General features: G+C 43.5%; 1 protein-coding gene across 1 annotated transcript in view; it reads left to right on the top strand.

The window, feature by feature from the left end:
- The window catches only part of XDH (xanthine dehydrogenase), a 58063-nt gene that overhangs the window by 15547 nt on the left and 15728 nt on the right, over positions 1 to 26788 (top strand). Inside the window, exons 6-23 of the mRNA XM_035111472.2 lie at positions 195 to 256; positions 1940 to 2008; positions 3581 to 3643; positions 4651 to 4737; positions 7286 to 7427; positions 8575 to 8667; positions 9499 to 9650; positions 10819 to 10912; positions 12246 to 12355; positions 15044 to 15228; positions 16163 to 16337; positions 16934 to 17023; positions 17385 to 17554; positions 17939 to 18062; positions 19285 to 19404; positions 20312 to 20408; positions 21361 to 21485; positions 23208 to 23341. Of these exons, the coding sequence (XP_034967363.2) occupies positions 195 to 256; positions 1940 to 2008; positions 3581 to 3643; positions 4651 to 4737; positions 7286 to 7427; positions 8575 to 8667; positions 9499 to 9650; positions 10819 to 10912; positions 12246 to 12355; positions 15044 to 15228; positions 16163 to 16337; positions 16934 to 17023; positions 17385 to 17554; positions 17939 to 18062; positions 19285 to 19404; positions 20312 to 20408; positions 21361 to 21485; positions 23208 to 23341 (2092 nt within the window). The remainder of the gene's footprint in view (positions 1 to 194; positions 257 to 1939; positions 2009 to 3580; positions 3644 to 4650; positions 4738 to 7285; positions 7428 to 8574; positions 8668 to 9498; positions 9651 to 10818; positions 10913 to 12245; positions 12356 to 15043; positions 15229 to 16162; positions 16338 to 16933; positions 17024 to 17384; positions 17555 to 17938; positions 18063 to 19284; positions 19405 to 20311; positions 20409 to 21360; positions 21486 to 23207; positions 23342 to 26788) is intronic.

Raw genomic sequence — 26788 nt, 5'->3', positions numbered from 1 at the left:
TGAGATTGGAACCCCATATTCAAAGTTATATAGAACCACAATGATACTCATTTCTCTGGGGGCGAATTCCCCTTTTGGATATCCTCAGGAAGTTTAATGTCCTCCATGGTAGAGCAGAGCCAAAATAAATAACATTTTTTTCTTGTACATCCTTAAGTGACTCCTAACCTCTGCAACTTGATTTGGTGATTCAGGAAATCTCTGCCGCTGTACTGGATATAGGCCCATTCTGGAGGGTTACCGGACCTTTGCAAAGGTAAGAAGCCAGAGATCAAAAGCATTTCGTAGACCTAGGCTAGCTTTTGATCAATGCCAATGGATTATACACCTAAAATAGAAAAAGTTGGTGTGCTGTGTCCAATGTTAGTCCTACTCTGAGCAGACCCATTCATATTAATGGTTGTACATTAGTCATGCCTTTGAATTTCACTGGGCCTACTGTGAGCAGGATGAACATTGGATACAACCCAATATGCTTTCATTCCTCCAGTGCCTATTCAGTTTTTAGCAATCTTGCAACAAATGTTGTTACAGCAAAGGTAGCAAACATGGCGCCCTCCAGATGTTGTGGGACTCCAGCTCCCATCCACGTGCTGTCTAGCAACATTTGGAAGGCACATTCCACATTGCCTACCTCTGCTTTACAGAGCTATCACTTCTAATTGGAGGGGCAGGCTTTGTTCTAAAGTCTGGATTTTTTGGAACAGATCATGATTCTTGGAGGAGTTCTGGTGCAAACTCTATTGCAATTAATTTGGAATGTGAAAGAACACTCTGCCTCTTTAGGGCTCCCTTTCATTTATGTAGGACTGGTGCAAGAAAACATCCTTGAAGATGATATTCCATGTTGGCAAATTTATTTCACTTCATTGATTTAAGGCTGTTTAGGGGAAGGGATACTTCAGAAAGGAGATGGTATGAGAAAATCTGGATTGAGGGAGGGGAAAGTGTCTTTAGGCAGTGATTTGCCTAAATCCGTGATCCACAGTTCCCCAATGGATAATAAACACACAGATACAGGTATTTAGGTTTATGGGTTCAGATAGGCCACAACTTTATTGGTCACAGATGTGAGTGGTTTAGCTTGGGCATTGGGTGAAGCCAGGCTATATCTCGACTCCTGCCCATCTGCAGGGAGTCCATCTAAGGGTAAACCACCAATAGGGGGAGCCCTATGATTTAAATCAAATAGGGGCACCCCGAGGGATCCCCGTTGGGGTTGCGGCATGGCCCTAGCCCATGTCTGGGCATCAAACAGAATCCACAGCCCCGGATCCCTTTAACAGGATACCCTTAAAGAGGAGGGGCAGGCGGAGGCTACAACCTCCCCTCCATCCAAACTAAGGCTTACCCAGTGCCTAACCTCACAAAGCTGTGATGATTGCTATAAGGTAGGCGAAAGCCAAATGACTGGTGCCAATTTGCCAAGTGGGGAAAATTCCCACGCGGCCCCAACAATATGGCGGCTGACATTTGTCCATAGCAAGGTTGTGTCATAGAAAAGCATAAAAAGAGGGTGGGTGGGTTGGGAGATCCGGCGAAGGGCACGAGAGGAGGGCTCCCCGGCCACGCCATGGTTTAAGTTTCCCGTGGCCATGCCTCCCACCAGCATTGATTGGTCAGCAGGACCATCCATGGGCTTGGCTCTACCCAGCTCCAGTGACGCAGCCTGGACAATGACGTGGAGGGCGCCAATTCTAGCCCCTCGCTGGATCACTGCAGGGGCCTGGATGCCTGGCTGCAATGCCGCCCACCTGGAAAAGGTGAGCGGACTTGTAGCAGAATTCCATATGGACTATGGAGAATTAATGGAGGTTATTTTCCACATTTAATCAATGGATGAGCCCCAAATCTGTATGGTTAAATGGTTTCATTAGTAAATGTGTTAAATTAATATAGCTTTGATGGAGCTTATTTTGAAACATTTCTTTCCATCTAGGATGGGGGATGCTGTGGGAATAAAGTTAATGGTCTTGGTTGCTGCATGGCTGGAAAGCAAAATAATGTGGTAAGTTGGTTAATGGTTTAATGTTGGTTGTCTCTTAAACCCCTCATATATTTCCAAGAAGAGAAAGTTATTATTATTATTATTGAGTGATGTACTTTAAATCACTGCAATTAGGATATTTCATACCTGTCTTTCCCCAAATCACCATTGCAGGTTGCTGAGGGTGCAGAGAATTCTGTTGAAGAATTTCCTAGCTCCCTCAGAACTACCAGGATTCTCTCGGGGAAGGGAGAATGACTATTCAAACTGGTTTTTAAATTTTGTAGGTTATATTCTGAGATTCCTGTGTCAGTTTTCAGGAAATTAAAGTTACTGGAAAGTATTAGAATTTCAGGAGCTTAACTTGAGACTAAGTGCCACTAAACATACCTAGATTTACTTTCAAGTAAACATGCAAATGATTATGCTCTTAATATGCTATATGATTATATATTATGCACCAACCATCACAGCTCTGACTTCACTCATTGGCTAAAAACACTGAAAGGTGGGAGCAGCTAGGCAGGGTCATCTCACAAAAGTTACTTGGAAGGTTGCTTGAACATTTTGCTTCATAGCTTTCTTTCTTGAAGGGTCAGGGACTTAGGGATGAATTCAGCAACATGCACAAGCATTTATGCTTGTCAGATGGGCTGATCCTCCTTTCCTCCCCTACATTCTCTTTTGGGGGTACTCCTGACCCTTCAGAGTGGAATGGGAAAGGGATCCGGGAGAAGGACAGGGAAAGCTGTGCTGTACTGGTATCCCCTAGTACAACGCATTAGTTGAATCTGGGCCTTACTTTAAAAGAAGAAGAAGAAAAGAAAGCCCAGAGTCTGGGGTATCTGCTCACTATGGGTCTGGTATACCAGTACCCCAGAACATGCCTCTTGGCATTCCTGGATATAAACATAAGTCTGCAACCATATTCACACCTGCCTGGGAGTTTGCTCTATTTAAAACATACTTATTTCAGTGGGGCTTATTCTCAAGTAAGCAGGGTGAAATATACTCGGAGTTGAGAGTGAATTTCATGCTCTTTATTCAGCTCGTAGTCATCAAGGAGAAGAAGAGAAGAATGCCCTTTCCCCCAAACCATCTGCTTATATACATTATTTACACAATGGGCTTTGCGTGATTGGCTACTTCAGGGCTACACCTGTGGGCCAATCAGTTTGTGGATTGACTTCTGCCAGCAGCATGATTGGCTGCTCCTGCAGGCCATTCAGGTTGCGGATTCACTTCTGCCAGCCGCCTGATTGGCTGCTCCTGCAGGCCAATCAGGTTGCGGATTCACTTCCACCTGGAGTTGGATTGGGTGGCTCCTGCGGCCCAATCAGACTGCTGATTCTGGATCCTATTGTTCTATGATTCAGCTCAGTACATAACATAGGGTAAAGACAGCTGTATTTGTTAGGATTTTCTCTGTTTGTAATGGTCTAAAATAGTGTGTGTCCTTTAAAATCTTTTATGTGTATGCCTTACATCTTAGTAGTTTCTGTTTTAAATGGAAAGATAGAACAAATGACATTTCATCTCCATGTAAGAAAGTTCCTGATTCCAGTGTTGCTCTTTCTCTTCCCTCCATTATAGGGTCAGGGTTGCTGTGGAGAAAAAGCGAACGGCTGTTGCATGAATGGAAGAGAGGACAATACCGTAAGTGCCCCAAACCTATTACTGTAGTTCCTCTTCTTCCATCTTCTTTTGTTGAAATAAAGTCCCTTCCGCCGTAGGAGGAGGGGAGATTGTGGGCACCACGAGCCCTCACACGTGCTGGGGGGATGGCTGCCATCCTTCCAGCCCATTGGCTGGCTCCCAGACGCGGCGCTCCCTTGGCGCGTCCAATCCGGATGCTCCGGGGTGGTGGTGGTGGTGGTGGTGGTGGCTTGCTGATTTAAGCAAGCGCGCGGCCGGGATTCAGCCTCTCTTACCTGACCCACAGCTGCCTTCACAGACTGCCAGCAGAGCGGGCTGGAGTCGGATATAGATGGTTAGATCCAATGCCTAAGCCAATACCTCTCTACATCCGTTATCAATAAAGTTGTGGCCTTTTCACGCCCATTAACCTTATGCAATGTGTCCTGTGTCTTATTTACTCTGGGAGGGATCGGGGTATCGCCACACAAATATATAGAATATCAAGCCATGCTTAAGCAAAGTACAGATGAAGCTATACCTCTATTTATCGGTCTTGAAATGGTTTGCCCTGCAGCTTTTGGAACATATTGAGTCATCTCTGAGGGAGGGAGCTTAACAATGAGCTGAGCCCCTTCCTGTATCTTGTTGGGAGAACTGGTTGTGAATGGGAGTTAGCAGAAGCAGTGTACAATTTAATTAAACTGCAGTTGTTCTTGATGGGTCATGGGCGTCCTCTGTGGACCAAGGTGCTTCCATGCTATTGATGTAATGTGTATCTATATAGCTATTTAAACCATGTTAAGTATATTAAAAAGTTAAATGGTCATTATTAAACAAATATTGTGATTGTTTCAAGTCCTTTTTGTAGCAAGGATTTTTTTAAAAAAGTATCACTATGAGGATTTCACTACTGCTCTGTGTTGGGCTAGTAATATTGATATGTTTTGTATAAGACATACAAATAGTAATCTTCTTTAACAGTGAGAAAAAAAAATATATGCACTAACCAATGACAATTTCTTCAGGGATTGATCTCCTCAGAGCTGTTCAATCCATCTGAGTTCCAGCCTTTAGACCCTACCCAGGAGCCGATATTCCCACCAGAGTTATTGGTAAGAATGTTCTCTTCTCATGACTTGCTTGTGGTGTTCCTCCTGCATGGAAGATTTATGTATCCATTGACTTCTGTGCATGGGCTGAGAACACGTTGAGATGATGCACTGTCTTGGGACAATAGACCATGAATTCACTTCAGCCTCTGTAGTTTAAGCAGTGAATCACTTAAACACAAGTGGGGAGAGGGAGAATCAACAACCATAGGCAAGATTGAGCCATTGATCTTTCAGCTTTGGGAAATATAGTTGTACACAACAGAAGGGCTGTTATCTCTGGGAGTTTACAGTTCCATAGGGAAAAGCACTTCCTATGACCCAAGATATGAAGCAATGGAGAACAGAACAACTTGTAATTCCATCTCTGTGTAGACTGGAGTTGTTGCATCGGAATAGCAATCCTAGGATAGCCTTGGCACAGAGATATACAACTTCTTAACTGCCTTTCTGTCTTGGTCTTTCCTCATGAAGTTCCTGGAAATGGACATGTGATTATTATTATCATTCCAACCGGCCTGTGGGGTAGGATATTCTGAGGTAGTGAGTGGCTGAAGGCGTCCACTGACCTTGAGTGATGGTTGTTAAGCTCTGCTGGTCCCCTGGTCGTTCATTGTCCTTGCCTTGGTGGAGGACGCTTATTTGTGTCCATATAATTGTCTTCAAATAGACACTGAGCACAGACAGGGGAAGGGGCAAAGCTCAGTGGTAGCAGACCCCAGGTTCAGTCTCCGGCACTTCCAGGTAGGACTGGGAGAGAATCCCGTCTGAAATCTTGGAGGGCTTCTGCCAATATGTGTAGATGACACTGAGTTGGATGGACCAATGGTCTGATTCAGAACAAGGCAGCTTTCTATGTTCCTACATGACAGGTGGGAACCACTGCCAGTTCACACCCACATCTAGATGGTGGGACCAACCTGTGCATTCAATATGATGTCGAATGATTTGACAGGTGCATGGTCTGGCCGACTTTTCAGTTCACATCAGTTCGCCTATAGGAGAAACAGGTCAACAGATTATGCCATAGCTACAGCCTTTCACCTTGCAGCGAGTCGTCTGGAGAGACCGGGGAATTATGTCAGAATGTTGTTTATTGATTATAGCTCAGCTTTTAATACCACCCTCCCGGACATTCTTATTAAAAAGCTGACGGATCTGGACCTTTCTTCTACCACCTGTGACTGGATTAAAGACTTTTTGAGGGATCGGACACAAACAGTGAGGATCGGGACTGTTACATCTACCTCCCTGAAGTTTAGCACTGGCACCCCACAGGGATGTGTGCCTAATTGCAGACAGAAATGAAACACCATACAGGGGGGGAGGTTCAAAAAGTATCTACACGGTGCTTAGAGAATAACTTGCACCTAAATATTAGTAAGACAAAGGAGATGGTGTTGGACTTCTGGAGGAAGAGAGGGGAACTTGCCCCGTTGTATATCGGGGGGGGGGCAGTGTGGAGAGAGTCTCCTCCTTTAAATTCCTGGGAGTTTACCTTAGTAAAGACCTCACTTGGAAAATCAACATAATTCAGGTGGTCAGAAAGGCCCAACAGAGACTCCATTTCCTCAGGGTCTTGCGAAAGAATAATGTTAAACAACAACTGATGAACTCCTTTTACCGGTCCACAATATGAAGTGTCCTTTCATATTGTATCACAGTGTGGTATGCTGGCCTGACAGCCATGGACAGAAAGTCTCTACAGAGGGTGGTGAATACAGCACATGATATCATGGGCTGTCCCTTGAGCCCGCTAGATGACATCGCAAGGGATCGTTGCCTTAGGAGAGCGAGAAAAATTCTCAGGGATGACTCACACCCCAGGCATCACCTCTTTAATCTTCTACCCTCGGGCAGGAGATATAGAAGTATAATCAGCCGTACCAACAGGCTAAAAAAATAGCTTCTATCCGTGGGCTGTTAGGCTGTTGAACGAAAAATAACATCGTGAAATTGACTTGTGAGGTGGTGTGTTGTTTGATAAGAGATTGAGTGTTTGGGGGGCAGGCTCGTTTAATTTCATTGTACACAGGTTGTACAATGACAATAAATGTTGTGTTATTATTTTATTATTTGAGTACTGGCAAAAAAACACCTGCTTAAGGGTCAAACTACACAGGACAATCACACCCCCCCCCTTAAGCAAATTTGGAAGGTCTCATTTTCTTTATGAAGGTACATGGAATAAGAAGTGGCTGAGGTTCATAATCATAATGATCTGCTCAAAAGCATTGGAAGGTTAAACTTCAATGACTTTTGGAAGGCTATTTGCTACATGTATATTGAAGGACAAAGTTACCTTGTGGTGTTGCTTTCACCTAAGATATGGTTTTGTTTTGCCCATGAAAACTTTGCAACGCACCGTATCAAGGTGTGACACACCAAAGCACAACAATAACAGTTGACAACTTCTAACTTTTCTGCTTCTTGTCATAGCTTTATGGTTTCAGTCTTGCTTCACCATAAGAAGAATCAAACAGAGCCAAAATTCCTTGCTCCTGTGCCAACGTATTGTGATTTGAAGCTAAATCTGGTATTGTTTCCTCAGACTCACACTGACCAGCCTCAGAAGCAACTGTGCTTCAAAGGGGAGCGAGTGATGTGGTTTCAGCCCTCAAGCCTCAAGGAACTGTTGGTGCTCAAAGCTCAGTATCCAACTGCCAAGCTTGTGGTGGGGAACACTGAAGTAGGTAAGGAAAGAACTCGGTTTCTGTTTGAGTTTTTTGTCAGTACTGTACAATGCACGTCCACACTTCTGCTTGTTCCAGGCCTAGAAAACACGGGTCTGAGCAGTTTGCCCCACTGCTTTCCTTGGGAAAATCCACTTTTTACCTCTAAATCGGAGCAAATGTCAATCCATGGAAAATCTGATTGACATTTGCTCTGATTCAGCTGTAAAGAGCAGGTTTTCCCTGGGGGAAAGTGGCAGCACAAACAGAAGTATGATTGAGGCCTTAAATTGCCTACCTGGTTAAGAGTTTACCTATGCCTTTCTTTAAACCATCTTAACAGATTGCCCTGCCTCCATTTTAAAAGTTGAACTTATTTCAAAGGTATAATTGATGTAATCCATCTGGAGCATAGGAAACTGTCTTATCCTGAGCTGTACCATTGGTCCATCTAGCTCAGTCTTGTCTGACACTCACCGGCAGCAGCTCTCAAGAGTGTCAGTCCTTCCCAGCCATGCCTGGAGATGCCAGGGATTCAACCTGGAACCTTCTGCATGCAAAGCATGTAGTGCCTGAGATTGGCATGAAGAATCTGAGCATGCCCCCACCCTTGGCCAGGCTCCTGGCAAACTGCACATTCCAGTGCAGATGTTGGGGCTTCCAGAACCTAATGGTAAGTTGGTTCTGTTACCCTCTGAAAGTCTAGAGGCGACCTTTTACGTATTTGAAAACAATGCACATTTTAGGTAAAGAGTGGAAAGTAGCCAAGCTAATTAGATCTCCCGAACACCATCCCTTTCTAAGTCTCTATTGTCCCCATTCTTGATGTTTACCTCCGTGGTTTGCTAATGCCATATTAGATAGAATGTTGTGATTTCTCTTAGAAATCAAACTGTGTGTGTTGAGGCAGTGTTTGTTGACTTTTCTAGCTGCAATGGAGAAGCCATTTGGCTCTTGACCTTAAACTTCCATGGCAAAACAGTGCAAATGCTTTGTGGGGAGATTGTTCAGGCGAAAGCTCTTAAGAGTCAATATAGATACCGTCATAGAAACAGGCTCTGGTGGGCTGGGCCTGTTAACTAACAGCCCTGCTCTTTCATTGGTAAACCTGTTAAGTCTGGCCGGCTGCCATGTCTGCATTGACCTCATTGGATTGTGTTTCCTTGAGGTATTGAAATGCGGTTAAAGAACATGCTGTACCCTGTGATCATCGCACCAACTTGGATCCCAGAAATGAACTCCGTTCAGGACACAGAGGAGGGTAAGTAGCAACATGCTTATCGCCTCAGGAGACAGGCCGTGGGCCTGAGGAATGTGCAAGGAAAGACTTCTAAGCAATGCAAAGGATTCTGCATGTTGATTTGTCACTAATTAGGTCCACAGGCCTGTCCCCCGCCCACTGCTGATCTAGTGAGTAGGTGGATCCCCTGCTCTGATACCTTCTTTGTTCCTGAAGCCAAGGTGTACCGATTGCATTTATGTAGGCAGTTCCAAAATGAAAATAATTGTCTACGTTGCATATGATTAGTGAGCATGCCGCTGAACAAACCGCCTCATTTTTTTCTTTAAGGGAGTGAACCCCCATGTTGCAGTGTGTCTGTGTCTGTCTGCGCTGATACGGTAACACACCCAGCACAGCATAGATTCAGCCACTCCTTGCCTTTCTCGCCAAAAGTGGGACATCTGAAATAGTTTCCTGCCTCTGCATCCTCTAAATGTGGCAACTGGCTCAGTGGTGGCTGGTGCCCATTGGGGCTGGTGGGGAAGAAGGCAGGGTCTCACCTCCTGGCTGGTTGTAAGTAAGAAGGCAGCCAGGTAGTTGGGGGCACTGCCTCATATGGCCAAATGGACCAGTCTCCATTGAACTTGACATGCGGACAGCTTTAACATCCTTTAACCGTTCTTAGAGCTCCTGGTGCCCCAGGAACTCCCAAGATATAAGCTGAAGGAAATAAAATGCTTCCAAGAGCCTCTTTGTTTAGAGAACTTAAAATACTACCAAGGCCTGCCAATGCCTCAGGGCAGCTCTTTCATCTTGAGAAACTACGTTATAGCTACCAGCCAAACCCCTCTTGTGTCTCTGCTTTTCCAGGAATTAGTTTTGGAGCCTCTTGCACTCTGAGCCACATGGAAGAGGTTCTGCAAAAAGCGGTGGCTCGCCTTCCTCCTTACAAATCAGAGGTGTTTCAAGCTGTCCTAGAACAACTGAGGTGGTTTGCAGGGCCTCAGATCCGAAATGTTGCTGTAAGTGCTCTCAAGACCTTTTTTTTTCTTTTGGTGTGAGCAAAGGCAGCTTTCAGGACAGTTGTTCATTGAGAATTCATGCCAATACACTCACACAAAACTTGCACAAGATTATACAGTGCCTGTGCCTGTTACTCATTCATCCTGATGTGTTCGCGTGGAGGTTATATGACATTGACAGCTAGCAGTTGCTATGCTGCAGTTTCCAGTGCAATTTTCTGTCACTTTTTTGTGTGTCAGATGACTCACAGTCAGAAAAGTGGGACAATAATTGCACTGAAGTGCAGGCTAGTAATTTGTTGTTGTTGTTGTTTTGTTAAAAAAATAAACAAACAGCCTATCTGGAAGCCTATCTGGAAGTGTGGAAAGACTCAAATGAGAAAATAGCAGGCAGGCATGATATGCCCTTCCTTTGAATCTTGCCTTGCCTTGCAGTTTTCCTTCCAGTTTGATTCTAGGCCCTTTGCACATTACTCATGAACGGGCATTATAGGTGAGAAGTGCTGGAGTTGGGCAAAGGCACTGAACAAGAGAGCTCTAGAGCAGGGATGGGGAACCTCAGAAAAGCCCCGATGGTTCAGCTCATAGGCCCATCTGGTCCAGCATCCTGTTTTCACAGTGGCCAACCAGATGCCCGGGGCAAGCCTGCAAGCAGGACCTGAATGCAGTCTCCCCGCTAGTAATTCACAGCAACTGGTATCCAGACATATATTGTCTCTGATACCACACTCTCCTCACCCCTGATTGTTGTCTGGTGCTAATGGGAGCTGAGATACAATGGCCTATGGAATAATGGAGTATACAGTAGGTAGAGAGAGGCTCAGATTGGGTCCTGTTCCTGCAAGTGGACCGACTGGCTTGGGCTCTAGCAAATCCCTCACTCATCTTGCTATCTTGCTCCACCCCTGTGTTGGGTGCTGCCCCTGCCTGGATTTGATAATTCTGTAATAATAATAATAATAATAATAATAATAATAATAATAATAATAATTTATTATTTATACCCCACCCATCTGGCCAGGTTCCCCCAGCCACTCTGGGCGGCTTCCAACAAAACAGAAATTCTAAAATACAGAAACACTGTAACAGTGTTTAAATGGAAAGAAGTATTCCCGCCATGTATTTCCGGCTGCTTTCTAACCCAACCCTGTTCTGTATTTGGTTTCAGGCTCTTGGGGGAAATATAATGACTGCAAGTCCAATATCTGACCTAAATCCAGTGTTTATGGCAAGTGGGAGCAAACTGACCTTGGCATCAAATGGTAAGCTTTAAGTAAGAATGGTAGATGGTGTATCATCAACCAACTTCTGGCTTGCTTAGGACAATGATAACAGCCCAGGGAATTTTGTACCTCTGTTCTTTCTGTGAATCACGGAGAGCTGCAGCGCCTGTTGAGCTTTGGTGGACAACACTTGGTAACATTGCTGTAGTAGATCCTTCTTTTGCTTTGTTGATTTTGATGGTGAATCTTTCCCAGTTAATTCTGAATACTCAGATAGTCTCAAATGCCCTCCAGATATTTTCTATCTGTACGGGATTGATGTCAATGTTCAATTGATTTCAATCAGAAAGCTGATATTTTGCAGTGTTTGGCAGTTGATATGAGGCAGTATTTTGTATTTGGCAGTATTGGTAGCTCATATGCAGTGGCGTTTCCAAGTGGTTACCAAATGTTTACACTGTTCACATATCAGCATTTGTCAAGGAACCTCTGCATTCCTGTCACAGAATCTTTGACCATTGAAGAGGATTGTAGGACCTGTTCATGGGTGCGCACTCAATTCACAAGGAATAATGTTGGGCAACTGTCCTTGTGCGCTTAAGTGTGGGCCCTAACACACCCACACCCACACCATTGTGGTTGTGCTTTGGCAAGCTGGGTTTGCTCATATATGAGAAGCTGCTCAGACAAAACCCTCTTATTAAACCTTGCAGGGCACAACTCTCCTGTTGAAAATCATCTCCTTCCCTGTTGCATCTCACTCCAGATTGCCACTGAAGCCATCACATAACCTCAAACACTTAGGGTGTATATATGAAACCAACCTGCCTCTCAAATGTGGATACCCCACCCAACACCCCTCCCTCCTTGGCTCCCACCCAGAGAGGAAAATCTATGCTAATACAACCAAGAGAGGCCCCACCACTCCTTGCTCCTCCCTAAAGGGTGTTTCCCCTTTGGGGTCTCCCCATGCTGGGGATGCCTCCTGCCACAACAGTGCCCCCTTTTAGCCTCTGACTTGATACCAATTTCTGCCTGTCCTAGGTTCATAGTTTGCCTTCCCAAGTTTTGTCAGCAAGGATGTCCTGCTTAACCCATTTAGAGTGGTCTTCAGAAGACCCTAACCCTGCAAAAAAGATGCTTATGTGAGTCAATACCTGACAGTACACAAGAGAAAAAAACACACATTATGGGAATATACTTTACAGCATGATTGTAGCTGCTAGAATATATTCTTCCATTAAGTATAGCTCTATAGTTTCTCATTGCAGAGACTCAAAACCAGCAACACTCCCACTAAGAATGAATGAAATGGAATATGATTTCCCTACACATTCCACCCACTGTGTGCTGTCTCTTTTTTTTTTTGCAGAGGGAAGGAGGACTATAAGGATGGACGAGACATTCTTCACTGGTTATAGGAAGACTAAGCTTAAACCTCAGGAAATACTGCTCTCGGTTGAGATTCCCTTCAGCAGGAAGGTGAGGTGATTGGAATATAGCATTGCTTTGAAAGCTAAGTAGAGAGCAACAGTTACTTTAATGGGAAGGCAAAATCTCTCTTGGTTCTACTGATCCATCCTGGAAGGAAAGGTGGGTATGTTATGATTCCTCAGGAATGCAGGAAGATCACAAAAATGAAAGGAAAATGAAGAAAAGACGGCACTTGCTAGTTCCTAGAAAATAGCCAATATACTCCCCAGCTATTTCAAGTGAAGTACAACCCTGGGACATTTTGAAATATGCACAAGGAGAAGTATGTATGTAACACAGAGAGAGAGAAAGAGAGAAAGAGAGAGAGAGAGAGAGATTACCACATTCTTCAGCCCCCTTTGCTTTTCAGGCCCTACTTCTAGGAAAAGAGCTCATTGATTAAAAATTTTTTGATAGTTGCTCAGGATCAGCCCTTACATTTAAAATGGTATTATTCATTCATGTATTCATTGAAGGCTAACTCATCAACTTAGCCTAATTTTCAAGGCAGCTAGTTAAAGGAACCAAGTTTGTTCCTCTTTTTTGCCTCTTTTTGACTGAAGTGAAAGCATTTGTTGGGGAATAAACTGCAAGGGCTAGTTGAGGACAAGTCCCTCTTGATCTCCTCCAGCTTACAGTAGTTTTCCAGCAATGGATTTCCATTGATTTTAAGTGAGGTCATGTAATATTTATTTTAGGTTTTCTTTGTTCCCATTTCTCAAGGATTCAGCACTTGTTCCAATAGAGTATACCGTTATTAAGTTGGCATGGAATAACCGTTTCTGTGCCACAGATGAGGGACCAGAACGAACCTGTAATCCAGGGGTGAGGAACTCACATTCTTCCTCCCAACAGGCACCACTCAATAGTCAGGGATGTTGGGAGTTGCAGCACAACGCCTGGAGGGGCACAGATTCCCCACCTCTACTCTAAATGGAAGGCAGGCCTATCCCCTTCCCCTGCTGGGTCCTTTGCTTTCCAAGATGTTAATCAGAGCCAAGTGGCTTTGTTGCCCCCTACCTGTAGAAATGTAACATACTGATAGTTTGCCTGCTCCCAAAAGGGAACTCAACAATCGGTCAGAGTTGCTGTCCTGGGAAAAGCTGGGAAAAGATTGTGACCTCCTCTCCCAGTGAATCAGGCTGATTTGCACTTCATGAATTTAGGTGTACATGTAAAAATAAATAAATTAAAGCATGGCTGAGATAGACATGGATGATATGGACACACTTGTGAGAGAGCCAATCAATTATAAGCCTAGGTTTGCTGTCACAAAAGTCTCTTCGTGGATATGTAGTCACAGTGTGTTATGTAGTGACTGTGCAGGAGTTCTGTTGTCTTTTATATCTGTCCTCCTCCCCTCCCCGCCAAGTTCACTGACTGGTCTGGTTTGGCCCTGCCACTCTGTAATCACTGGAGGGGTAAGGGAAGAAGCTGAGAAGCAAGTGCCCCAAAGCCTATCCTCTGAAATACAACAAACAGAATACCACTACATGCAGTGGAAAGTTTGAAAAGCAACAACCCCATGCTCTAAAGTGAAATGTGCTTGCATTATTTTTCAGGGAGGGCAGAGCCATATGGACCCCAGAGGTGCTGTGTCTCATGGTGTAAGATAGAAACTGGCACTGACTGCATGAAACCGTTCATTAGATTTCACTTTTCCAGTGTTATATCAGCCTCGGGAGGAATCTCTTGCCTGCTTTGCAGGAACGTGCAGCAGTGTAGTCTGAGACTCAGTACAAATAGTGCAAAGGAGGACGCAAACACTTCATGTTTTGAATTGTTGCAGGGGGGTGTCTTAATCCAGGGATGAGGCATCTGTGGTCTTCCAGCTATTGTGAGACTACAACTCCCATGATCCCTGACCCTTAGGCATGCTTGCTGGGGTAGATGGGAGTTGAAGTTCCACAACATCTGTTCACAGGTTCCCCAGGTCTGGTTCAACATCCTTCCTATTTGTACAGTTCTGTGATTCTATGTGCCAATCAGTGCATTTCACTTTTCAGAAATATAGCTTACAGCACCCTCTGCTGTGCATACATAAAACAACATTAAGTCCTGCTCATTTTAAGAAGTCTCATTTGGACGTAACCCTTCTGCCATCTTACATGTGGTAGTGTCACTTGATTGCATGGCAAACTGGGCACAAAGCACTAAATTCTGATACTGGAGGTAATGTATAGTCAACTAGCCCAGGCTACCTTAATCCACTCAGAACTTTGCTATCCAGACATTCCTACTTTTCTGTTAGTGACCAGTGTTCATAGAGAAGGAAGTACGTGAACAACTAGCCTTACACATTAATTTTATGCACTGTTTAGTGAAGAGGGCTAAGTTGCAGAATGAATTTAGTGTGTGATGTTGTCTTGTGTTTTTACTATTTTTTTGTGGGGAGCTGCCCAGAGTGGCTGGGACAACCCAGTCAGATGGGCAGCAAACAAACGAACAAATGAACAAACAAACAAACAAACAAACAAACAAACAGATGAATGGTTAATCTTGTTGATATGCATTAACAGCTTCTTTTTTGCACTTGCGTGCTGCCCTGGGATGAAAATAAAATACATATTTTTAGGAACTTTTTGGTTTTTAGTTCTGTCTATAGAAATGGACTATGAACCAGTCCATTCTCTTGATCCCACCTTTGCTCAAAGAGAACAAATCAAGGCAAACATTTGTCTCCTTTTCTTCTCCTAGGGTGAATATTTCTCAGCATTCAAGCAAGCTTCAAGGCGGGAGGATGACATTGCTATAGTGACCTGTGGGATGAGAGTCCTGTTTCAAGAAGGAACTGATCAAGTGCAAGATATTAAGCTGAGCTATGGAGGAATGGCTCCCACAACTGTATTGGCTGTTAAAACTTGTCAGGAGCTCATTGGAAGGTAGGAGAATTAGACCCGGATGTTGTGTAACAGAGGAAATTCTTGTTGCACACCACCCCAATCTCCAAGTGGTGCAAGGCTCCAGGGGTTCCCGGCGTTTCCAGGGTTCGCATTTTCTTTAGAACATGGCCCAGCGGAGACTGTGGTGTCTTTATGATATATGGTTTACTGACACATATATACAACCTTGAGCCTACAGTGGAGAGGTTCACAGCATTAACACCCCCAAAGGGGCCTTGCTTCGTCCCATCTTGCAGCCTTGGATTCAAACAGATTTTCTATCTCTCTTTCCAGCTTGCTGCTTCTTCTTCTGGCTCACATCACTTCGCTCTTCAACTCTCACATTGTCCTAACTATCTGTGAGCTGAGGGCTCATTTGCCATCTCACACAGATCACCTCATCAGGAAGCTAGTGTGGCTTATATTTCAAAGCTTGCTGGATCTAGGGGTTAGAAGGGTCTTTGCATATGCCCCACCCTTCCAGAAAAAAACAAAACAAAAAACAACCCTTATGTACCTGCATGAGAGTCTTGGGTGCCAAACCCCTTGCTGACAGTTTCTGCTACCGTGTTTTTATTTATTTTTTCTTTGATTTGTATTCTACCCTTCATGAAAAGATCTCGGGGCAGTTCACAAGATGAAAATACAAGATAAATACAAGATAAATGTTGACACCGCTGGTTCTTTTGCCCTTCCCCATCAGCAATGAAGATGCATTGGAGATAAACACGGTCTAAGTTAGCAATAGGGAACCTGTGGCTATCCTTATGTTATTAGACTGCAACTCCTATCATCCCTGACCATGCTGACTAGAGTTGATGGGAGCTGGAGAACCCCACACAATCCAGAGGGCTACAGCTCCCCTGACCTGGCCTAAGGACTGTGGAACAAATGAAATGAGTTTTGGGTTAATTTATGGTTTATGCCCCTACAGGGAGTGGAAGGAAAAGCTCTTGCAGGAAGCCTGTCGCCTGCTGGCTGGCGAGATGAACCTGTCCCCTTCAGCCCCGGGTGGCATGGTGGACTTCCGACGGACCCTTGTCCTCAGCTTCTTCTTCAAGTTCTATCTCACGGTGCTTCAGAAATTAGGCAGGGAACTCAATGGCAACGTGAGTGGTTCCATCCTCTTGCCGGGTTGAGGGTTCAGCAGGAATCCATAGTGTGTAGAGACAGATTCTATTGAATATTAGGGGTTCCTTTAGAAATTGGCATACTAGAAGGCTGGAATGGGGAACTTGTGGTTCTTTCAATATTGTTGGACTCCCATCAGCCCCAGCAGGCATAGCCAGTTATCAATACCTGGAAAGCCACAAGTTGCCCATCTCCACAACAGAGGAAATAAGACTTTTGTGGTAGGTGTTTGCACTGTAGGTTCTGGGTCCTTGAAGCTTTGTGGCCTTTCTAAGGCTATGAAGGCATGGTCTGGAGTGGGCAGTTGTCATAACAGACTAAAAGAGGAGGAGGAGGGAAAGGGGGAAATCTGGAAAGGAAAAGGGGACTTGCTCCTTACTCAAATCACTCCTCTCTCAAACAGTTAAGTGATGGACCAAAACTGGAACTTTGGGTGATTTGAAAGTTGCATAGGTAGTATTAGCTGTTCATAAGTTTTTGGGTTTGTTTGTTTTTTAAATAAGAGTAATGCTCTGTGCAAAATACAAGAGGCATATGAGTAGGCTAACACTGGATTTTCAATATGTTTTTACAGAATAATCTTGCTGACACGGTCCCTGCTAGGTATGCCAGCGCCACTCAATTATTTCACAAGGATCCTGTTAAAAATGTGCAGTTTTTCCAGGTAAGTAAGAGGAACCAAATGATCAAGACAGGATCATGCCTTCCAGTTCCCAGCTCTATAAAATGTACTACTCTTTGTCTCCATTGCCCAGGTCTCATACTGATCAAGAACTTCTTCCCATTCTTACTTTGGCCTTCTTTCCTCTTATTTATTTGTTTAAATGAGCACTTCTTCCTACATAGAACGAGCTCTCCATGAGGCTGAATGTGATGATGATGATTGCTCTAAGCATCCTCATGGCCCCACTGCCAGTACTGGAATTTTAGACTTTGGAGAAGATACTATATTTGCCAGCAATATTAGCACCAACGTTTGACCATTAGTCCTGGGCATGTATGACCAGCCTTTGGTTTTGTTACAGGAGGTGCCTCCTGGACAGTCCGTTGAAGACATGGTGGGAAGACCCCTTGTGCATCTTTCAGCTGCGAAGCAAGCAAGCGGGGAGGCAGTCTATTGTGACGACATTCCTCACTATGAGAATGAGCTGTACCTAACACTAGTTACCAGCACCAAAGCCCATGCCAAGATTGTGTATGTATTGCTTCTGCAGCAGATATATTTTCTTACGCTAGTGATAGCCAAGTGCCCACCACTCTGACAGTTGGAAAATCACTTCAGAGGCACCAGACACCTCCTCCACTCTCAAGAATGTTACAAAAAACAAAACAAAACAAGACCCCCCCAAACCCCCCACGTGTAGCCAATTTCCACCACTAAGAGTAGCTTGCAAGCTGATGGGCTGGAAGAGTCAAGCTGTGCTGTGACTCCAGTCTGCCACATGGCAGCTGGGCAACTTAGGCTTTGGGACTTTGGCCAAACTTTCTCTAGGGAATCCTTTCTTCGGAGACTGCTTACATGAGCTGTGGGGCTAGATAACATAGAGTAATTCTTCTCTGTGCTGTTCTGTTTCCTCAGTTCTATTGACACCACAGAGGCCCGGAATGTCCCTGGTTTTGTCTGTTTTGTCTCCGCTAAGGATGTTCCAGGGAGTAACGTCTCTGGGATTGCTAATGATGAAACCGTCTTTGCAAAGGACACTGTATGTGGTTATCTTTTTTTTCTTCCTTTTGTAAAATGTGCAAAGCTGTAACTAAGGCATGAGTGGCTAAGACTGTGGGCCAGATTTGGTCTGCCAGCCCCAACTGCTTTCTAAGATCTGATCTGTAAATAAAGTGCAAAGTACCACAACCTCCTCCTCCTCCTCCGATATAAAGATATTGATATCGTATCTTTAACAGCAACAATGCCCCTCTCCAAAGAATACCCCAGACCAAGAGTCTGTTTAGCAGCCTCAACTTTTGTAGTTGGAGTCAGTCAGGGCCTCACTTTCCCATGCCAGGTGAAAAAGGCCTGCAAGGCAGGGAGCAGGTCTTCCAGGACTTGAAGCCAAGACTCGAGATAAGATAGGAGACAGAGAGAGTGTGCCCTGAATCTCCACTTCAAGTCAGCATTTCAAACTACATTAACTGCTGAGTTGGTGGGGGGATGCTGGGGTTTTTTTTACCCTTGAAGAGAAGGAATTATCGCCAAGCTTAATCTCCTGATGCTTGAGATCAGGAGATAAAATCCACCTGCCTCTTTAGAAAGGATATTCCCAAATATTTGCTTAGGTTTCCTACATAAAGGCTTCCAGTACCTTTTCACCCCTGTACTCCCCTTCAGAAATTAATAGAAGAAATTCTGTAGTGAATTAGTAGATTTGTGCATGTTCAAAAAAAAAGAAAAGAAAAGAAAAATTGGGAAGAGAACCTCTACTAATGAAGGAGGATACGTGGGACAAGGGCTGGAATTAAAATCATTGCACAGATAACCTGCAAACTAATTGCAGGATGTTGATGCCTCCCTGATGAAATATTAACAGTTATGCATGTCAGGAACTTCTTAGTAGAATTCTAAGCATTGGAATTAATGGCAGAAAATAGGATCCAGGCACAAACTTGCTGTACTTGAAATGATAATCAAGGGGAATCAAGCTGGTGCAGACATAATTGTGCAAGGCTTCCATCTTGTATACCACTCCTATGTGAAAAACAAGTACTTCCACTTGAACTCAGTGGGTCACTTCTGATTGTGTGCATTGAAGTTTTACCTCCTACTGTTATTTAACTGCATATCTTAATTCAAAATCCTGCCCCGCCCCCTTTAAATGAAGATGCATTTCAAAGATACTGTATCCAAATTGAAATGCCACCGCACAAATAACAAAATGGAACTGAGATTCCCAGAAGTCAATGAATAAATTGAAGTCTTTTGACTTTTAGGTCACATGCGTTGGCCACATTATTGGTGGAATATTGGCAGACACACAAGAACATTCCCGAAGAGCTGCCAGAGCAGTGAAGATCACATATGAAGACCTTACGCCTATTGTCACCATTCAGGTAATATGTGACACTACTGCAATCCCCTTCTGAATGAAAAAAAAATCCTTCAGTAGCACTAAGACCAACTAAGTTTTTATTTTGGTACGAGCTTTTGTGTGCATGCACACTTCTTCAGATACACTGAAACAGAAGAGCCAGACCCTTATGTATATTCAGAGGGTGGTGGGGGTGGGTGGGAATGGGTGATGGGCCGATAGGAGTGGTAAACCTGTTGATGGCTGTTAACGACTGCTGATGACTGCAGTAGGTCCTGCGGGGAAAAAGCAAGGGCTGAGGTGCTAAAGAAAGCTTGATGGTGCATAATGAGATAAGAATCCTATGTCTTTGTTCATCCCAGGTGGCTCCATGGTTTTAAGTTTGGTAATGAGTTCCAATTCAGCAACTTCTCTTTCCAGTCTGTTTCTGAAAATTTTCTGTAATAAAACAGCTGCTTTGAGATCTTGTATAGAATGTCCTGGGAGATTGAAGTGTTCTCCTACTGGTTTCTCTGTCTTGTTGTTCCTGATGTCAGATTTATGTCCATTTATCATTTGGCGTAGGGTTTGGCCTGCTTGTCCAATATAGAGAGCTGAAGGGCACTGTTTGCATTTGATGGCATACACAATGTTAGAAGATGAGCAATTAAATAGTCCTGAGATGGTATGTTGGATGTTGTTGGGGCCAGTAAGTCTGTTGTCCGGGTGTATGTGGCAGCAAAGTTGGCATCTGGGTTTATTGCAGGCTCTGGTACCAGTGTCCATGTTAAGTCTGGTGGTAGAAGTAACAACTCCTCACCCACAATAATACAACCACCAGACTAACATGGACAGAATGGAAAGGCAGAGATTTGAGGGCCTCTATACACAGCAAGCAAAGCTGTCTGTTGCACGTCCAAATATCCATCATCTTCCTGTAATTTCCCCAGGAAGCCATTGAAAAACAGTCCTTCTTTAAGCTTGTGAGGAAGATTGAGAAAGGGAACATCCAGAAAGGATTTGAAGAGGCTGATCATATTGTGGAAGGTGAGATTCATTTTTCTTCTTTATAAGGTTATGTGCATCTAAGAAAATCATTAGGTTATGAATCACACTAGTGTAACAAGCTTGAGATTCCGATTCTGGAAAAATGGTTAGAAATGGGAGAGCCATCAGTAGAACACGTTGGTTTGGTCCACGATTTGGCCCAAGCTCTCCCCATTTCCCAGAATTGGGTGGAACCTGACAACATTTCATTGAGCAAACTGGTTGGTTGGAGGCTCCCAACTTGTCTGAGGGCTCCTCCAGGTTTTATCCTGATTTGCTTGCACAAAGCTTACATTGTGGAGGTTGGACTGTATCTGATCTTCAGATATGTGTGTGGGGAAGTTCTGTGACAAGGAGTGTTCATCCTGCTTGAAGAGTGTTTATACATCTCCCCATTATCATTTGTTCATTCCACACTTTTCAATTCATTCCCCCCCCATCAACTTCTTAAGTGAAAAAGCCCATTTCTTCTTAAAAGTAGTTTTGTTGCACTTGAATTGTGTGCAAATCTAAATGTCCTGGTATGCGCGCTTGAAACCCACCCACCTACAAAATACCGGCAGTTGGCTGTTGACTGCTCTGGCTAAGAGCACAATGGAGTGGTCTCTACTCTGGGAGGTGTGGCTCATTTGAGGGCTCTTGCGATGGGAGACTGTAGACTGTTGCATGCCAGCGGTGTGAAAGTCCAGGGAATCCAGTTTCTTCCTGTTAAGAAGAAATTAAAGAAGAGGGAAGGAAGAGAGATTGTTTGGGAATTGGCAGAAGTGCTGTAGGTGGCAGCAAGGTGGTGAAGGCAAGTGATAGACACAGGATCTTCATTTCCTCCTGAGCCCTTAGATTTTGAGCACTCAAAAGAAGAAATTTGGTGGCTGGGAGGCTCATTTAAGTCCCAAATAATCCTTTGTACTTAAATAGTTGCTACATTGGGAGGTTTCTTCTTTCCCACTTCCAGGTGAGATATATATGGGTGGACAGGAGCATTTTTATCTGGAGTCTCACTGCACTATTGCTGTGCCAAAGAAAGAAGATGGAGAAATGGAGCTCTTTGTATCTACCCAGAACCTAGCAAAGACACAGGTGAGAAAGAGAAAGTGTTAAGCTGGCTTGTGAAAGTGTTAAGCTGGCAAATGAAGCCGTGAAATTGAAGCACAAAACCTGTGCGGTATTGCTGAACAAAAATCCACCTGGTTCGCATAAGTTGAAATATACTCGGAGTCGAGAGTCAATTTCATGCTCTTTATTCAGCTCGTAGTCATCAAGGAGAAGAGAAGAATGGCCCTTTCCCCAAAACCATCTGCTTATATACATTATTTACACAATGGGCCTTGCGTGATTGGCTACTTCAGGGCTACACCTGTGGGCCAATCAGTTTGTGGATTGACTTCTGCCAGCAGCCTGATTGGTTTCTCCTGCAGGCCAATCAGGTTGCGGATTCACTTCTGCCAGCAACCTGATTGGCTGTTCCTGCAGGCCAATGAGGTTGCGGATTCACTTCCACCTGGAGTTGGATTGGGTGGCTCCTGCAGACCAATCAGACTGCTGATTCTGGATCCTATTGTTCTATGATTCAGCTCAGTACATAACATAAGTGATTTGCGATTATGTTTGTCTCCTTTTATAAATACTGGATGCTTATGAAGAAGCCACAGGGCAGCAGTGCAGTAGAGGCATCCTGTGGTTTTTGTGGAGTACCATCTTTTGTTGTTCTGTGATTTGAGGTTGCCCAAAGTGGTGAGATTCAGTCTCCTTGGCCGGCTTGGTTAGCAGGAATTTATGGCCTGGCCTTCTATGAATTTGTGTGACTTCAGTTTATTTGTGGCACACCCATTTCCACCACAGAAGTATTCTACCTAAGATGTGGAGCCATCTGCTGGTTGGGACAAACTACACATGATGTTAAACACATATTTGCATCTAACATGCAGGCTTTTAAAAGCGCATTAGCACCGGTGCAGGATGGGCTGAAAATTAATGGGATCAGATAAACAGAATGTAACATTTCCCTCCTTTGCTATAGACCTTTGTATCAGTGGGGTATCCACTAATACAGATGTTAATTTCAGTAGAGGGATTTTCCTCAGCCTACGTTTTACTTGAATATTAGCTGCTGAGAATCATTAGTGGGGAGAGTACTATTGCATTTGGGTCCCTCCCATAGGCATCTGGCTCTTCTCATGTTTTTAGGACAGCAGCCGGGGAAATAAAGCATTAAAAATAAATTTCTGCCTGCCTGCCTGCCTGCCCTGAAACCACAACTTATCAGCACCTCCCCTGATGATGCTATTTGCACCTGAAAACAAAACAAAACTAGATTTGCACTTTGAAAAAGCTGCATGTTTGTGGAGAAATTGAGGCATTTATATTTTATTCTTCAAAGCTACCAGTCCTTCTTTCCCACTCAACTTTGTAAAATGTCCTATGTAAATAAATAGACACCAAAGAGACTTGTGCTATTAATTACAGGTGAGCCAGTAAGCTGGCCAAAGATGTTTCAGAGCAGTACTGTAAATTCCAGTGAGATGCTCATTAATTGGTGACACTGTATTGTAGTGTATATATACATGTCTTTTCAAGAGTAGGATTGCTCTTGTGCAGGCACCCCCAAACTTCAGCCCTCCAGATGTTTTGGACTACAATTCCCATCATCCCTGACCACTGGTCCTGTTAGCTAGGGATCATGGGAGTTGTAGGCCAAAACATCTGGAGGGCCGCAGTTTGGGGATGCCTGCTCTTGTGTCTTGTTCTCAGTGACTCTATTGTTGCCTGTAGGCTGATGTGTTTCTTGTTTTTTGGTATCAGGAATTTGTTGCCAATGCCTTAGGAGTCCCGTCAAATCGAATTGTGGTTCGAGTCAAGAGAATGGGAGGAGGATTTGGAGGCAAAGAGACAAGAAGCACCATTGTCTCTACAGCTGTAGCAGTGGCTGCAGATAAGTAAGTTGTGATGAATGGGGCTTCTGATTGGCCACATTGGGATAACCTGAAATTGAATATTAGGGTGACTCTTTGTTGTTATAAGAGGAACAAGATAATGGACTTGTTTTGTAGAACATTTACTTGGGCAGGATGGTTATCCTGCTCCTTTCACCACTTAGGAGTTCATAACTCTGCAGTGATTCTGAGAACATCACATAAGAACCCAAGAAGAGCTCGCTGGATCAGACCAATGGCCCGTCTACCCAGCATCCTGCTCTCAGTGGCCACCCAGTTGTCTATGGGAAACCCACAAGCACAATAGCACCCTCCCCTCCTGAGGTTTCCAGCAATTGTTCTTCAGAAGCATTTCCGCCTCTGACTGTGCAGACAGAGCAATAGCCATCATAGCTAGCCGGCACTGATATGCTTTTCCTCCATTAATTCATCTAATCCTCTTTTAAAGCCATCCTAGATGATACTGGAGAAGATCTCCATTTTCTGTCATGCATATAGCCTCCTATTTGAGAGGGGTCTTCCACCTGAAAGCTCAAAGGCAAGGGAAAATTGTGAAAATTTTCCATTCCTTTGTAAGAGACAGAGACAGTGTGAACTAGACATCCACATGACTGAGCCCTTTGTGCAACGCCATCTTTATTTGTGTTGCTATAAGCATTTGGGGGGGGGTTGACAACTCTTCTCCAGCATGGAGAAGGAACATGATGGAAACCAGTTTACAGTGGAATTTGAATTCTGACTTTTTTTGCTATTAATTATAAATGTGGTGAGGTATTGTAAATGGCCAGCCCACCCACATCTTGTATCTTTAGAGAAGGCCACTAGTAACAAGGACTAAGTTTTGCAGTCATTAGACTCTTGGATCAACAGGGTAAAGGGATTCCCCCTTCCCAACACAGCTTTGATACGCAGAACTATTTATATCTTCCCTGGGATAGCCTGCCTCTCTCCCTACCGTGTTTCTCATATTATAAGACACATCTTATATTTATTTTTTCCTCAAAAAACACACACTATGGCTTATTTTCAAGGGATGTCTTATTTTTTTCCTCCTCCTCTTGCTGCAGCCGGCATTGCTGCTGCGCCTATCACTATGTCTTATTTTCGGGGTATGGCTTATATTCCTTGAATGCTTAAAAATCCTGCTATGGCTTATTTTATGGGTATGTCTTAAAATATGAGAAACAGGGTACTTCACAATGGAACATGCTTTTCTGAGCTTCGGATGTTAGCCCCAGTTCAAAAGCGGGTCTTCAATGTGATTGAAACTAAATCCAGAAACAAATATTTTCCCTTTTTTTGTTTGTGAGGGTTTTTTTTTTGTTCTTTTAGGGGTTTTTTGTCCTTTTTATATCTCCCTTTTGTTAAAAGAAATTTGAACAAGACTTTTAATAAAAGACTTGTTTTTAAAAATAATAAAATAAATTAATAAAATATAAAATAAAATAAAGAACTGCAAGGATGAAGGACCAGCATTGGCTGGTACAATTGGCAGGTGAAGGAGTAAGTGCAGAATCCTATTGAAGGCGGCGTGGCGTTGGGTTGGGTTGGGGTGTAGTGATTTCAAAGCTGTTGTGGGGGCGGAGGAGCAGAGCTGGACAGTAATAGGTCACTGACGGACCAGTCAGAAAAACTCAAGCCAAATTTAACTTGATCTAGCATGTTCATCTTCAGGAGACTCTAGGAAAAGTAGACGAAAAGTATCTTCATGGTTCATTGCAAGAGAAGAATTCCTTCTTCTAAGACAAGCCAAAAACAAAAACAAGCTTAATTATTAAAGTGAGACTGTTAATTTTCAACACAGTTAGTTCTGGAAGCTTTGCCAACACACTAATTCTGCATCACAGAAGCTACCAGAACCACCTGGAACCCACTGGATTCCTGCAAGTTCAACAGTGGATGTTATTGGACTAAATGTTATTGGACTAAACTCACATCATCCCTGAGCATTGGCCAAGCTGGACCAATGTACATATCAAATTTGTGTTTTCAGGATCACTGCTGTAGTCTGTTTTAACTGTTTTTAATCTAAATATTAAACTGTTGTAATCTGCCCTGGGGCATGCTGATGAAGAGCAGGTAATAAATTTAATAATGACAATGCAATAGGATTTGGAGTTCAACATCTGGGAGACCATAGTTTTGCCACCACTGATGCAGAACTTCTGGATTTCAAACAGGCTCTGGAAGATGTGGTAGATCCAACCTTCAAATTACAACTATAGAATAAGATAATTAGTACTGGGTACTTTAGGCAGAGAAAAGAGCCGAGCCTTTAAAAGCAAGCCCTACAATAATTTGTTTTAAAGTGGCAATTCCAATTCAGTGGCATTGCCCAAATTCAGAAAATCTGGAAATGGATCAGTGAGTAAGATTCATGAAATAACAGGGATTTGGGAGGCTATAGCATTACTTCCCGTGCCTTTGAAAGAACTTGGAACAAGACAGAAAATTGCCATTTACTGATGGAAGCAAAGTGATTGATTAAAAACACTGGGAAGTGAAAGATCTACCATTAATTAAAATATGGAGAAATAAATGTTAGGATGTTTTCAGCTGTCCACAGTAGATTTATTAGATAAAGAGGAAGGATGATAAAGTACACAGGATTCCTCAGTGATTTTTTCAATATTGGAGCAGACACACTGAAATATTAATTACAGCTTTGTCAATGAGACAACTGCACAAATTGATGAACTGGGCACAAGGCAAGAACATTTTTTTAAATTTTCCCAGGCCTTCTAACTTATGTTGTATTAGCCCTGTGACATTTAAATTTCTCTGCCTTTTAGTTTTAATTCATTAAGGCTGCCCTCCTGTGTGCATTTATCCGGGAATAAGCTACACTGAACACAGTGTGATTTACTTATGAATAAATATGCATATGCAAAATCATTCCCCCTTTACTCTATTTCAAAGTCATTTTTTTTATAATGATGCTGTATATTCAGTGATCTTGTCTCACCTGGCATTTTATTAACTTATCGGAAGTTTGTTTTTGTTTTTTTAAACCCTGTAAGCTATTCAAATTCGGTTTTTGGCATTGCCTCTAAATTGTATGTATGTATGTATGAAAACAAATTGTGTCAATCACCGTATTTTTTTTTGCTCCACAAGACGCACCTGACCATAAGACGCACTTAGTTTTCTGAGGAGGAAAGGGGGAAAGCCCTGTTTTTTTGGGGGGATCAGCTCACAGTTGTTGAGTTTACTTTGCAAAGAGAAAAAATCCTGTTCAACTCCCAGTTCTGCAGCTTCTGATAATCTAATCAGCCAGATACATAGCTGCCAAGTTTTCCCTTTTCTCGCGAGGAAGCCTATTCAGCATAAGGGAAAATCCCTTTAAAAAGGGGATAACTTGGCAGCTATGGCCAGATAATCCAATCAGCCAGTCATATGTTGCTGGGGAAACAAACAGCCTCCCTCTGCAGAATGTTCAACAACGGAGGC

The sequence above is a fragment of the Zootoca vivipara genome, chromosome 3 (assembly GCF_963506605.1).
Source record: "Zootoca vivipara chromosome 3, rZooViv1.1, whole genome shotgun sequence".
Classification (NCBI taxonomy): domain Eukaryota; kingdom Metazoa; phylum Chordata; class Lepidosauria; order Squamata; family Lacertidae; genus Zootoca; species Zootoca vivipara.
Note: the sequence above shows the minus strand (reverse complement) of the source record. Positions and strands in the feature narration are given on the sequence as shown.